The sequence below is a fragment of the Microtus ochrogaster genome, chromosome 10 (assembly GCF_000317375.1).
Source record: "Microtus ochrogaster isolate Prairie Vole_2 chromosome 10, MicOch1.0, whole genome shotgun sequence".
NCBI classification, from domain to species: Eukaryota; Metazoa; Chordata; class Mammalia; order Rodentia; family Cricetidae; genus Microtus; species Microtus ochrogaster.
In genome coordinates this window covers 43,437,440-43,449,394 of record NC_022016.1, presented here as the reverse complement: position 1 = coordinate 43,449,394, position 11,955 = coordinate 43,437,440, and the positions used below count along the sequence as shown (strand labels likewise).

Genomic DNA, 11,955 nt, shown 5'->3' with positions numbered 1-11,955 from the left:
TGAGATCTGGTGCCCTCTTCTGACCTGCAGGTGCACATGCAGACAGAACCCTGTATATGTAATAAATAAAATATTTAAAAAAAAATAAAAAATAAAGGGTGGTATAGATGTCCTGTTTATGACTGGCCGACTGATTAGGAGTCTCTGCAGTTGATTCTGCCCCCTCCCTAAAGAAACTTCTCTGACCAGTGCTGACAGCAGCATCAGCCTATGGGTTAACATCCTTATTTAGAAGGCAATTCGATGGGCATGTCATATCCACTTAGTAAAACAACAGCTGTAGCTTCCCTGGTAGGCTCCGCCCTCTCCAGCTCCAATCCTGACCAGGTTGGCAGTGCCATGCATGCGTCCCTGTGAAGCATCACCGCAGGCAGTCAGCAAGCTTTTGGTTACCCCCTAGCAGGCTCACCACTGTTACACCAGTGGGCACTTCCTGCCTGGCCAGGGAGGAGTGGTGTACTCCACAGGACAGGCTGAGTAGGGCTGCCGCTAAGGGCTCTCTCCCCAACAGTCTACATAGCACCTTCTGGCACCCTGAGGGGCGGCCAGCAGGGAGGAAGCTTTAATCTCAAGTCTAGCTTTTCTCCTGGCCTGCAGCCAGACCATGGGTTGTCTTCAGCAATTGGTCTTCCCATGTAGTTCGGCCGGGTACTAACAGCAGTAACTGTGTGACAGAATACCATTCGGCTCTAAAGGACAATGAAATCATTGAGCACAGACAACTAGTCTCTTTTCTCTGTGGGATGGTCCTTCTGTGTCCTTTCTCAATGAAACCGCTTAGCTTGTGCAAGTCCTATGTTTTGTAGAAAGGAGGTGGCACTGCCGTTGGTTCTCAAGCACTGAGGCCTTCTTGTGTTGTATCTGGTTGAGGAAAGTGAGCCCCTGGCAGTGGGCTCCCCTGGTCTCCTGGCTGTCCTGGCTCACTGTTCCAGTGTGTTTTTATGTATATAATGATGGCCTCCCATGGCATCTTTACGGAGTCAAAGCCTCCACTGTTAGCCCAGGAATACAGCAAGGAAGTGGAGGTTCCTGATACCCTAGGACCAGCTCTGCTTGGTTCCAAGCCCCAGACTGTAGCTCGGCCTAGGAGCTGTGGTCTCAGCAATGGCAGGCAGCTCTTCACAGCGTCAGGGCTTCCCCTGGGATTTCTGTTCCCAGAATCTTCCTAACTGACACATTCTTTGTGAAAAATTTGTAATTCACCATTTCCCTAAGAGTTTTTTTTTTTTTTTCTTGAGAAGTTGTCATTCACCAGGTCTTGTAGAAAGTAGAGGAAGTGGCTTGTGGTTTCACAAGGTAGCTCAGGCTGGGCTTGAACTAGCCGCAATCCTCCATCCTCTGCTTCCTGATGCCCGGATCCCAGGTGCATTCCACCACAGCCAACTAGAGATGCCTTAATGGTTTTCTGATGGAAAAGAAGGCCTCTGACCCTGAGTAATGCCCTCCCTCCCAACTCAGCTCCCCCCTTCCGCTGCTTTAACTTTAAATGAATATTATTTATGAGTGGTAAAACAGAGAAAGGGTGTGGGTAACAACTGTCCCCACGTGCCCTTTTGAGAGGAGCCCCTATACTGTGTTTCACATGCCCTGCAGGATGTGGGTGTCTTCTCCAAAGCATGAGTCAGTTGCACTGTGACTCAGCAGCACTCAGGACTGCGCTGAATGTCACTGGGGCCTCGAGCCCCCCCCCAGGGAGAAGCGCTTCTTGGTGCTGTGGTATTTTGTGGGAGGCTCAGAGACTAACCCTCCCACTGCTGCAGGGGGGTCCTTAATTTTGTCAGCTTTTTTTTATTTATTTATGAGGCAGGGCCTCACGTTGCCCAGGCTTGCCTCAAGCTCTTGTGTAGCTGAGGATTTTGGGGGTGTACCAACACTTAAGGTTTGCACATTGCTGGGGATTGAACACTGTGAGTTCTGAGGCCAATCTGTGTTGGCTCAAGGAAAAGAGAAAAAAAAAAGCCAGTAAATAAATAAATCAAGCCAGGTGGTAGTGTTGCACACCTTTAATCCCAGCACTCATGAGGCATGAGCAGGTGGGTCTCTGCATGTGAGGCCAGCCTGGTCTACAGAGCAAGTTCCAGGACAGCTCAGGCTACACAGAGAAACCCTTTCTTGAAAAAGCCAAAAACAAAAAGGGAATTGGTTTTTTCTAATACAAATGACAGAAAGGACTATTCTTCAGGACTGGTGACGTGTCCTTAGTCGGCACTGTCCAGAAGTGCCCAAATGTGGAGAGGTCCACGCAGATAGGTCTGGATGTTTATGTAAAAGAGGGAGAGCTGTGAACACAGCGCAGTGGTACAGCAGTCGGTTACCAAGTTTGTGCAAGGCCCTGTCCCCTCTCACACTCTGCAGGATTAGCTTTCTAGATAGGTGTGTTTGCGCATGCAAGCTGAGCATTTGCTGGACAAGGAGCACTGTACTAGCAGGGCAGGTTTGCTGATAATTGTTTTCTCTGTCAGGCTGAACTTGAAGAGACAGGTTGGTAGTGGGGTTGGGTGCATAGATTTCAACCTCCCAGAGGTGGCCTGTTGTGAACTTCTATTTCCCTGGTGTGTGTGTGTGTGTGTGTGTGTCTGTGAGCCACTTGTATTTCTGGATGATCAGGAAAGGTGAGTGGCACTTAGTGGTGACCTCTTTGTGTGGAAGCTTGAGTGGCCGGTCCATTCTGGGAGCCAGCCAAGCTCGGTATCTGCTTGAAGGGAGTGTTGTTTTCTGGCCTAAGATGTGGCACCACCCTCTGTTGCTAGTCAGTGCCTGCCAGTAACTTGGGTCATGTTTCAGTTGTGTGACAGGAGCCCATTTGACTTCGAGAGGAAGCTATGCAGTTCAGGCTCCCTAGTACTTCAGGCAGACAGGTAGTTGGCCTCATACAAGAGCACCGGCATAGTTTAAGAATCCAGTTGCTCGCCGGGCGATGGTGGCGCATGCCTTTAATCCCAGCACTCGGGAGGCAGAGGCAGGCGGATCTCTGTGAGTTCGAGACCAGCCTGGTCTACAGAGCTAGTTCCAGGACAGGCTCCAAAGCCACAGGGAAACCCTGTCTCGAAAAACCAAAAAAAAAAAAAAAAAAAAAAAAAAAAAAAAAAAAAAAAAAGAATCCAGTCGTTCTCATCAAAGAAAATTTACCCCAGTGGCTCTTTGCTCAGCACGCCCTCCCCTTGTTGTCTGTGGTAACTCCCATTGTGTTACAGAAATTTTCCAGATTGCATTTAGAAGGAATGATGGGTGTTGATTGGTGGATCTAGTCCCATCCAGAGTGCCCAGGAAAAAGGATGTAGAGACCGTGTGATTAGGGTTTTGAGCCTGTCTGCTTCCTGCTAGCCGATGGCTGCTGGGTGCGAAGGTGTGCCTCTGGCCTAGTTGAGTGATGATACTAACCCTGTAAAGAATGTCTGAGCCCCTTCACCGTTGGAGACATGCTGGCCCCTGGCAGCCAGTAGCAGACCCTGGATTCAAGTCCGGAGAATTCCTCCCTAGTCCTTGCATCTCTGAGGCAGCAACAAGGAAGTTGGTGCCCAGGGTAGCTGTGTGCTTGGTTTGCAGGTAACCAGGGTGTGGTATTCTGGCTCTGTGACACCTGTCAGGTTGAAACAACTCTACAAATGCTGTTTCTTCACTGCTGGAGGACTTGTTGGGCTGAGCAGGGTGGGTCTCAGAGCCTGAGGTTTGGACTGAGATGTGCTGGTCCTCCTGGATCCTACCTCTATGTGCCTTGTCACTGTCCTTAGCAAACCATGCAGAGTGTGGCAGGCCTTTGCCCTGGGCCTGTTCCTGTGCTTTGATCGTTCTATTAGAAACTGAACTTGCTGGGTGTGGTGGCGCACACCTTTAATCTAGCACTTAGGAGGCAAAGGCAGGTGGATCTCTGAGTCCTAACTCAACTAGGGTTACACGGAATGATGGCTCCCTGTCTGCACTCAGGAGGTGGTCCACTGTGGCTGTGGAGAAGGCAACGAGGACTCTCGTCTGCCCACGGCTTTCCCACCTCCAAAGACAGTGCTAATGGAGGGTCAGTGTGGTGTGGGCCTCCTGCTTTGTCCTCCGTGTGCACGCCCTTAGCTCCTGGACACAGATTCCTCTCAGTGTCTTGTGCTCTGATCATCAGCATTGGGATTCTCCTCTCCTCCATCGCTCAGATCCCACTGGGAATTTGCTCTTTCTGGGGTTTGAGGACTTAGAGCAGCAGTTCTCAACCTGTGGGTCACGACCCTTCTGGGGGTGGGGGTTGAAGGACCCTTTCACAGGGTTTACCTAAGACCTCTGCAACTCACATTACGATTCATAACAGCAAAGTTACAGTTATGAAGTACAATGAAGATAACTTTACGGTTGGGGTCACCACACGCGGAACTGTATCAAAGCTTGCAGCATCAGGAAGGTTGCCACCCCACTGGCTTAGAAGTGTTTTCACAAGGCGTCCTGATTTGCAGTGGTTTTGCCGCAGGTGTCCAGTGCCTAACTTGCTGCAGGCTGCCTTGTAGTTGTAGGTGTTGGCACTGCCTGGCCCAGAAGCAGTGCCCTTGCTTGGGCCTGGGGGAACAGGGCTGGGTCTCCAGCTTGAGCTTGCCTGTGCTGATAGTGCTGCCACGCTCCCCATTAGACTCCTCACCTTAGTTCAGCACCTACATACCCCCAATATTTGCTTGTTCTTTGAGACAGTGACTTATTATGTGACTCTGACTGGCTTGGAACTTGTCATCCTCCGGCCTCGGGTGGCGAATGGGCCTGTGCTGGTGTGAAGGGGCGTGGCTTCTGTCGGCTCTCTTCAGATGGCCAGCTCTATGTGGTCACTGCAGCTCTAGGCTCTAGGCCAGTGACAGCCCAGTGTCAGGAGCAACCAGTGCTGCTGCATTGGGGCAGGGTTCCCCAGTCCCTCTCCTGCTCAGGGCAGCCTGGTTCTGGAGGCTGGCTGCTATTAGGGCTTGGATCCAGCCATGCAGGGATTCTGTGGACTTTGGCCTCACACGGCGGGTGCCAGGTTTTATTCTGAAATGTTCTAAAACACCTTATTTCTATAAATAAAAAACCATTATTTCCCTAGAAGATGGCTGATCTTGAGAAGGTTTTGCAGGGGTGCTGGGCAGGCAGAGGCTACTTAGATGTTATCTCAGTTCTACCTGTGTAGTTCGTAATTGGGCACCAGGCCAGGACCTTCTCCAAGCGCAGTCCCTTGGGAGTTGTGGGATTTCCAGGCAGCTCTTGGGTCAGGGCTGGAGTCACTTCTCTCTCCTGGGAGTCAGCGCTAGAGGTTCTTGGAAGAGCAGACTTCACTCTTTCTTGTAGCTCCTTGAGCCTGAGAGTGAGGGACTGAGCAAGGGCGGGGTGGGAAAGCCTTGGAAGGAGAGAGCCCAGTAAGATCCCCACCCTAAAGAACCCAGCCTTGTGTGGACAGGGAGCTTCCCAGAGCCCGTGGGAGCTGCAGGAAAGGGAGTTCCGCAGCTGATGATGCAAGAGCCGCCTGGACTTAGAGCCCCAAAGCTGAACATTTGAGTTTTGTTCTAATAGAGTGTGTGTTCTTTGTGAAACATGTTAAGCTATTTTGAGACAGCAATTGCTTTGTGTGTTTGCCATCTTGACTCCTTAGCTCATTACTTCCTGTGTATTCTGCTTCGGGGGCAAGCTATTAGGGCTATCTTGGTACTTTTTGGTTTGGGGAGCTTGCCCTGTTGAGTAAGCTTTGGGAGCGACTGAGCTATCTTGGCTTGCAGCAAGTGTCTGGAATCATCTACCCTTTTGTGGTGGAAAAGCCTCTCCCTTGTTTAATGCTCCCCGTCTCCTCTGTGAGTCTCACCTGGGGCTTGGCAGTTGGCAGCGAGTTGGGCTGGCATCCTTTCTCAGTGCTGACAGGAGGCTCTGGCTTTCCGCAGCCATGGATTTCCCCCAGCACAGCCAGCGTGTCTTGGAGCAGCTGAACCAGCAGCGGCAACTGGGCCTTCTATGTGACTGCACCTTTGTGGTGGATGGTGTTGACTTTAAGGCCCACAAGGCGGTGCTGGCGGCTTGCAGCGAATACTTCAAGATGCTCTTTGTGGACCAGAAGGATGTGGTACATCTGGACATCAGTAATGCGGCAGGTACCCTGTTGGGGCCAGAGCCTCATACCATGCAAGGCCCTTTTAGGGCAGTGCCAGCAGGCATGTCCCACCTAACTCTATGGGTACCAAGTTTATCCCATCTCTTACTGGATGTGGTGTAACCAGGGACACAGGTTCACAATATGATCAGGGCAGAAAGGCAGTGGGACCAGCATTATTAGCAGGGATGGAGCAAGGCTGCCCCTAAGCCCTCCTCATCCCTTTCTGTAGCCAGGCTAGTCCTGGGGCTGACATCCAGGCTGTGTTAAAAATGATGAGGGCCTAGCTGGGGCTGGGATGAAGGAAATAAAGATGGACCAATCCTAGGTCTGTGCTCCCACCCAGAGCCCTATGACCTGTTTTTGAGATGACCAGGACGAGGTATTCTCTCATTTTATAGATGCGGACACAGACATGCAAATGTCAGGTGACGATGTCTTGAAGGTCATGCTGCTAGATGGGATGGGGTGTCCCCAGGCGTATCTTTTTAGCAGCTGTCTCTAGCCCAGCAGACAGATGCTGGAGGCTTACTGCTCAGCTGTCCAAAATGTGTTTCTGCGGTCTGGTGGAGAGACCATTGGTAGGCCCTGGAGTGGATCTGTGATAGCTGTCCTGTCCTTGACAGGCCTGGGGCAGGTGTTGGAGTTCATGTACACTGCTAAGCTGAACCTTAGCCCGGAGAACGTGGATGATGTGCTGGCTGTTGCCAGCTTCCTCCAGATGCAGGATATTATCACAGCCTGCCATGCACTCAAGTCACTTGCTGAGCCGGCCAGCAGCCCTGGGGAAAATACAGAGGCCTCAGCTCTGGAAGGTAAGGTCCTTGCCAGGCTGTTCCTGAAAGGGGTCAAGGAACTTAGCTTGTTATGGAGGCCCTGTCCCTCAATGGGCCTCAGATTCCTTGTCCACCTTGGCGTCACTGCGGGTGCTGGTAGAGGTTGGCCAGGCACTGCTGGAAAGGGCCTCTCCCACTCCTGCCCTTTCCTACCCTTGAGCAGCAGAGAGCAGGAGCCACATGTGGGTCACTAGGTGCCCGGGAGCAGAGCTCTCATCTGACCGCCTGTAGCTGCCCTCCCAGAGCTCCCTGGCTCTCAGGGTGTCCTCAGAAGCCTGCAGACTCCCATCATGGGCAATAAAAGGATCTCATGTCCCCTCCTGCTGAGCACTGACACACACCCTGTGTCTACTGCCCGTGTAAGGTAACATCACTTGTGGTGCTGTGAAGTTAGTGTCCTGGGATAAGGTGTTCCCTGAACAAACCAGTGAAGCATTCAAGTCCCCAGGGGCACTCAGAGGAGCCACCTCATCCCTCTGGCAGTGGACACTTGATGGAAAATGACAACTCTGTCCTGTTCTGTCTCCAGGAGACAAGAGAGCCAAAGAAGAGAAGGCTGCTGCCACCATGCTGAACAGGCTGGACCAACCAAGAAACAGTCCACACGCAGGCTCAAGCAGAGAGCTCAAAGAGGAGCGGGGTGGCCAGGCAGAAAGTACAGCTAGTGGTGAGTTGTGATTTAGTCCTCATGGGCTGGCTACCTGGAAGAAGGGAATGCACGGTAGGAAGCTGCTTCTGTCCACCACCTACCAGCAGCCCCAAATAGCAAAGGCTTCATGGCTGGGAGGTTGGCATGCGCTCCGATAGTTTTCTGGCTCGCGTCTAGCTCAGTTTGTTCTGCAGGGTCTTCCCAGCCATGGAAGAGACCTATTTGGCCCCTGGACAGAGTCCCAATCCATCCCTCCTCAGGTGCAGAACAGACGGAGAAGGCTGATGCTCCCCGGGAGCCTCCACCTGCAGAACTCAAGCCGGACCCCACGAGCGGCATGGCTGCTGCAGAAGCTGAGGCCTTGTCAGAGAGCTCAGAGCAAGGTGCTCTCCCCACAGCCACACATACTGCACTGCCCTCTTGGACCCCTCTTCCCGCTAGCTTGTCCTGCTTAGACAGCATTCTCTTGAGTTTTTCTTCTTTCTTGACTCCTGAGCTGTCTTGGGTGCACATCCCCTCCGTGTTTCCTTAGTTTAGAAGCATTCTGACGTAGCCCTGGGGCTCAGCCCTGGGCACTGCACGGTGCGTGCTTCCCACAGCCAAGCTCACAAGGACTTACTGGCTAATAGTGCCACACACATCTCCCTGAGGTCTTACATCCTCCAAGTAGCAAATACTTAGGTGACAGATCCTAGAGCCACTGTCACCTAAAGAAAGGCATTTGTGAAGTGGAGGGGGAGTTAGACCAGACCCAGAAGGTACTCTGAGCCCTGCCAGGTCCCTCAGTACCCCCTCTTCTCTGTGCAGAAATGGAAGTGGAACCAGCCAGCAAAGGAGAAGAGGAACAAGAGGAAGAGGTCTCAGGGCCTGCCACAGTCAAGGAAGAGGGGGTGCATCTGGAGAACGGGGAGACCCCTGAGGAGAATGAAGAGTCTGCAGGCACAGACTCTGGGCAGGAGCTGGGCATGGAAGGCCGGAACCTGCGCTCAGGCACCTATGGGGATCGCACTGAGTCCAAGGCTTATGGCTCCATCATCCACAAGTGCGAGGTGCGGGGCCTTGGGCGGTGCCAGCCCTGTGCCTCCAGGGTCTCCGCAGCCCCTCACGCACTCCTTCCTGCTGCGCCTGCAGGACTGCGGGAAGGAGTTCACGCACACGGGGAACTTCAAACGCCACATCCGCATCCACACGGGTGAGAAACCTTTCTCATGCCGGGAGTGCAGCAAGGCTTTCTCAGACCCCGCAGCATGCAAGGCCCATGAGAAGACACACAGGTACCCACCTTGCCTCCCCCAGACTGGGGGCCTCCCTGGACCCTGCAAGACCCCTTCCTATGACCTAGCACCTTCTGACCCACAGCCCGTTGAAGCCCTATGGGTGTGAGGAGTGTGGCAAGAGCTACAGGCTCATCAGCCTGCTGAACCTGCACAAGAAGAGGCACTCGGGGGAGGCCCGCTACCGCTGCGGGGACTGTGGCAAGCTCTTCACCACCTCAGGCAACCTCAAGCGCCACCAGCTGGTGCACAGTGGCCAGAAACCCTACCAGTGCGACTACTGTGGCCGCTCTTTCTCTGACCCCACCTCCAAGATGCGCCACCTGGAGACTCACGACACCAACAAGGAGCACAAGTGCCCGCACTGCGACAAGAAGTTCAACCAGGTGTGCACCCCTCCCTGAGCCAGCACCGTAGTGTCCTGCTGGTGGCTCCCCAGGGTTAGCACCAGCAGCCACTGTATCTGTGGCTAGGGACTCTCCTAGGATGGGACCCTGAAGAGCAAGCCATCTTAGAGCAGGTTCTGCTGCATTTTCCTTCCACTGCTCTGCCCCTTTGAGAGACCACAAAGTCCATTATTTCCTGGTTGAAGGGTTTGGGGAAAAGCCAGGTTCCTAGGGGACCCTTCTGAGCCCCTGTCTGGGTGCAGGTGGGGAACCTGAAGGCCCACTTGAAGATCCACATTGCCGATGGCCCTCTCAAGTGCCGGGAGTGCGGGAAGCAATTCACCACCTCAGGTAGGCCCAGAGCACCCTGGCTCCCCGCCCTCGTCCCTGGGCCCCTGGCAGTGCAGCACACCAGTCTCGCCCCTCATTTCCAAAGGGAACCTCAAGCGGCACCTGCGGATCCACAGTGGGGAGAAACCCTACGTATGCACCCACTGTCAGCGGCAGTTTGCTGACCCAGGCGCGCTGCAGCGGCACGTACGGATCCACACGGGTGGGTGAGGAGGCCCCGTGTGGGCTGTGGAAGGGGCACAGGGAGCTGAGTGGGTGCTAGTGCCTTGTGCCTCTGCCCCAGGTGAGAAGCCGTGCCAGTGTGTGATGTGTGGCAAAGCCTTCACTCAAGCCAGCTCCCTCATCGCCCATGTGCGCCAACACACAGGGGAGAAGCCCTACGTCTGTGAGCGCTGTGGCAAGAGGTAGCGGCCTGCCCCTACCCCAGGGAGCGTGAGGCCAAGTCCCAGGCTGTGTCCCAGAGTGGTGGGTACCCCCCCAAGCCCCCCAACACACACATCAAGGCTCCTGTGGGTCAACATAAGCCCCTGATTTGTGGCCCTGTAGATTCGTCCAGTCCAGCCAGTTGGCCAATCACATTCGCCACCATGACAACATCCGACCACACAAGTGCAGCGTGTGTAGCAAGGCCTTTGTGAATGTGGGGGACCTGTCCAAGCACATAATCATCCACACTGGTGAGCATGTGCTGCCTGCCTCTGTCCAGCCCTTCCCAGCCCATTTTGGAGGCGACGGGTAGTGGGGGAGAGGTAGGGAGCCCTGTGCCACACTTGCTTACAGGTAATCTTGAAGTTCAGTTCCAATGAGGACTCCACCTGCCTTGGAGCTTCCAGGAGGAGGGTGCTACTGAGGCACCTGTCAGCACTGGTGGCTGCCAGAGAACTTGCTAGAAAAGACGGGGCTTCTGGGTCCTGGGAGGTCTGCAGGTGGCAGGATGGTAACTCACCTCCCCCCCAGGAGAGAAGCCTTACCTGTGTGACAAGTGTGGCCGTGGCTTCAACCGGGTAGACAACCTGCGCTCTCACGTGAAGACCGTGCATCAGGGCAAGGCGGGCATCAAGATCCTGGAGCCAGAAGAGGGTGGTGAGGTCAGCGTGGTCACTGTGGATGACATGGTCACACTGGCCACGGAGGCACTGGCAGCAACAGCGGTCACTCAGCTCACAGGTGTGGACTGTAGAGGCAGCAGAGGGTAGCCACAGGCAGCTTGCCTTGGTGGCAACAATGGGGTAGGTTCCTGTGGCTTCTGCCTCAGGCGCTGCTGACTTTGCCCACAGTGGTACCAGTGGGGGCGGCGGTGACAGCTGATGAGACAGAAGTACTGAAAGCCGAGATCAGCAAGGCTGTCAAGCAGGTGCAGGAAGAAGGTGAGAGGGGCAGTCTGGGGCATGAACGCCGGTGGACCCAAGGTCCTTCCCATCCTGACCACAGCCTGCACCTCCACAGACCCCAACACACACATCCTCTACGCTTGTGATTCCTGTGGGGACAAGTTCCTGGATGCCAACAGCCTGGCTCAGCATGTTCGGATCCACACAGCCCAGGCACTGGTCATGTTCCAGACAGATGCGGACTTCTACCAGCAGTATGGGCCAGGCAGCACATGGCCAGCTGGGCAGATGCTGCAGGCTGGAGAGCTGGTCTTCCGTCCTAGGGATGGGGCTGAGGGCCAGCCCACACTGGGAGAAACTCCACCCACAGCTCCGGATTGCCCACCGCCTGCAGAGTGAGCAAGTGGCCCTTTGACTGTTTATTTAAGGATGGATGGCACCCTGGGACTCAAGGTGCTCCTTCCCCAATCCCTAGAGAATAAATTTGATTATTTTCTAATGTTGTCTGCTGTCCTTGTGTCCCCGGGTGAGTGGGTGGGGAACTGTCGTCTATGTAGCTCATACTGCAGAATGGTTAACACTAGCTCAGGGACCAACCTGGCTTCTTGGGACATCCTGAGGCCCGTCATGGAAAGTAGAGCTCCATACTGTGTCTTAAATTATATAGGGTGTAGGCAGCACCCTCTGGCTGCGATGCAGCGCAATGCAGCTTTACTCACCAGCTCCAGATCCAGACAGCCTAGGGCCTTTAGCCAGAGCAGGGTAAAGAACACTGGCTGGCTTTTCCGTAATCTAGAGCCTAGTACCTGCTTTACCGAGGCCACAGCGACGCCATCCTGTGGCAAGGAGAGAAGGGAAAGGAGCAGCCAGAAGCCTCAATGATGGGATCCCATGGAGCCCCACTGAACTGGAGACAGACCTGCTTTGTAGCCCCCCCCAGGTCCATCACCCAGGTGGTTTTTAGTTCTTTCATTTTTTTTTTGTAAATATTTATTTATTTATTATGTATACAATATTCTTTCTGCATGTATGCCTGAAGGCCAGAAGAGGGC

General features: G+C 53.9%; 1 protein-coding gene across 4 annotated transcripts in view; it reads left to right on the top strand.

The window, feature by feature from the left end:
* Zbtb17 (zinc finger and BTB domain containing 17) overlaps positions 1–11,392 on the top strand; it is a 19,972-nt gene extending 8,580 nt beyond the window's left edge. The window contains exons 3-16 of one of the 4 annotated variants that reach the window (XM_005352898.3): positions 5,871–6,077; positions 6,703–6,891; positions 7,442–7,579; positions 7,822–7,944; positions 8,369–8,610; positions 8,693–8,835; positions 8,921–9,221; positions 9,485–9,572; positions 9,658–9,774; positions 9,856–9,976; positions 10,119–10,249; positions 10,530–10,739; positions 10,850–10,939; positions 11,019–11,392. In XM_005352898.3, coding sequence (XP_005352955.1) covers positions 5,873–6,077; positions 6,703–6,891; positions 7,442–7,579; positions 7,822–7,944; positions 8,369–8,610; positions 8,693–8,835; positions 8,921–9,221; positions 9,485–9,572; positions 9,658–9,774; positions 9,856–9,976; positions 10,119–10,249; positions 10,530–10,739; positions 10,850–10,939; positions 11,019–11,302 — 2,382 coding nt within the window. In that variant the 5' untranslated portion in view covers positions 5,871–5,872 and the 3' untranslated portion in view covers positions 11,303–11,392. Of the gene's footprint in view, positions 1–5,870; positions 6,078–6,702; positions 6,896–7,417; positions 7,580–7,755; positions 7,945–8,368; positions 8,611–8,692; positions 8,836–8,920; positions 9,222–9,484; positions 9,573–9,657; positions 9,775–9,855; positions 9,977–10,118; positions 10,250–10,529; positions 10,740–10,849; positions 10,940–11,018 lie in introns of those variants that run through there. The other 3 variants (XM_026782250.1, XM_026782251.1, XM_013348479.2) reach the window with 3 other exon arrangements.
* The last annotated feature ends 563 nt before the right edge of the window (positions 11,393–11,955 follow it).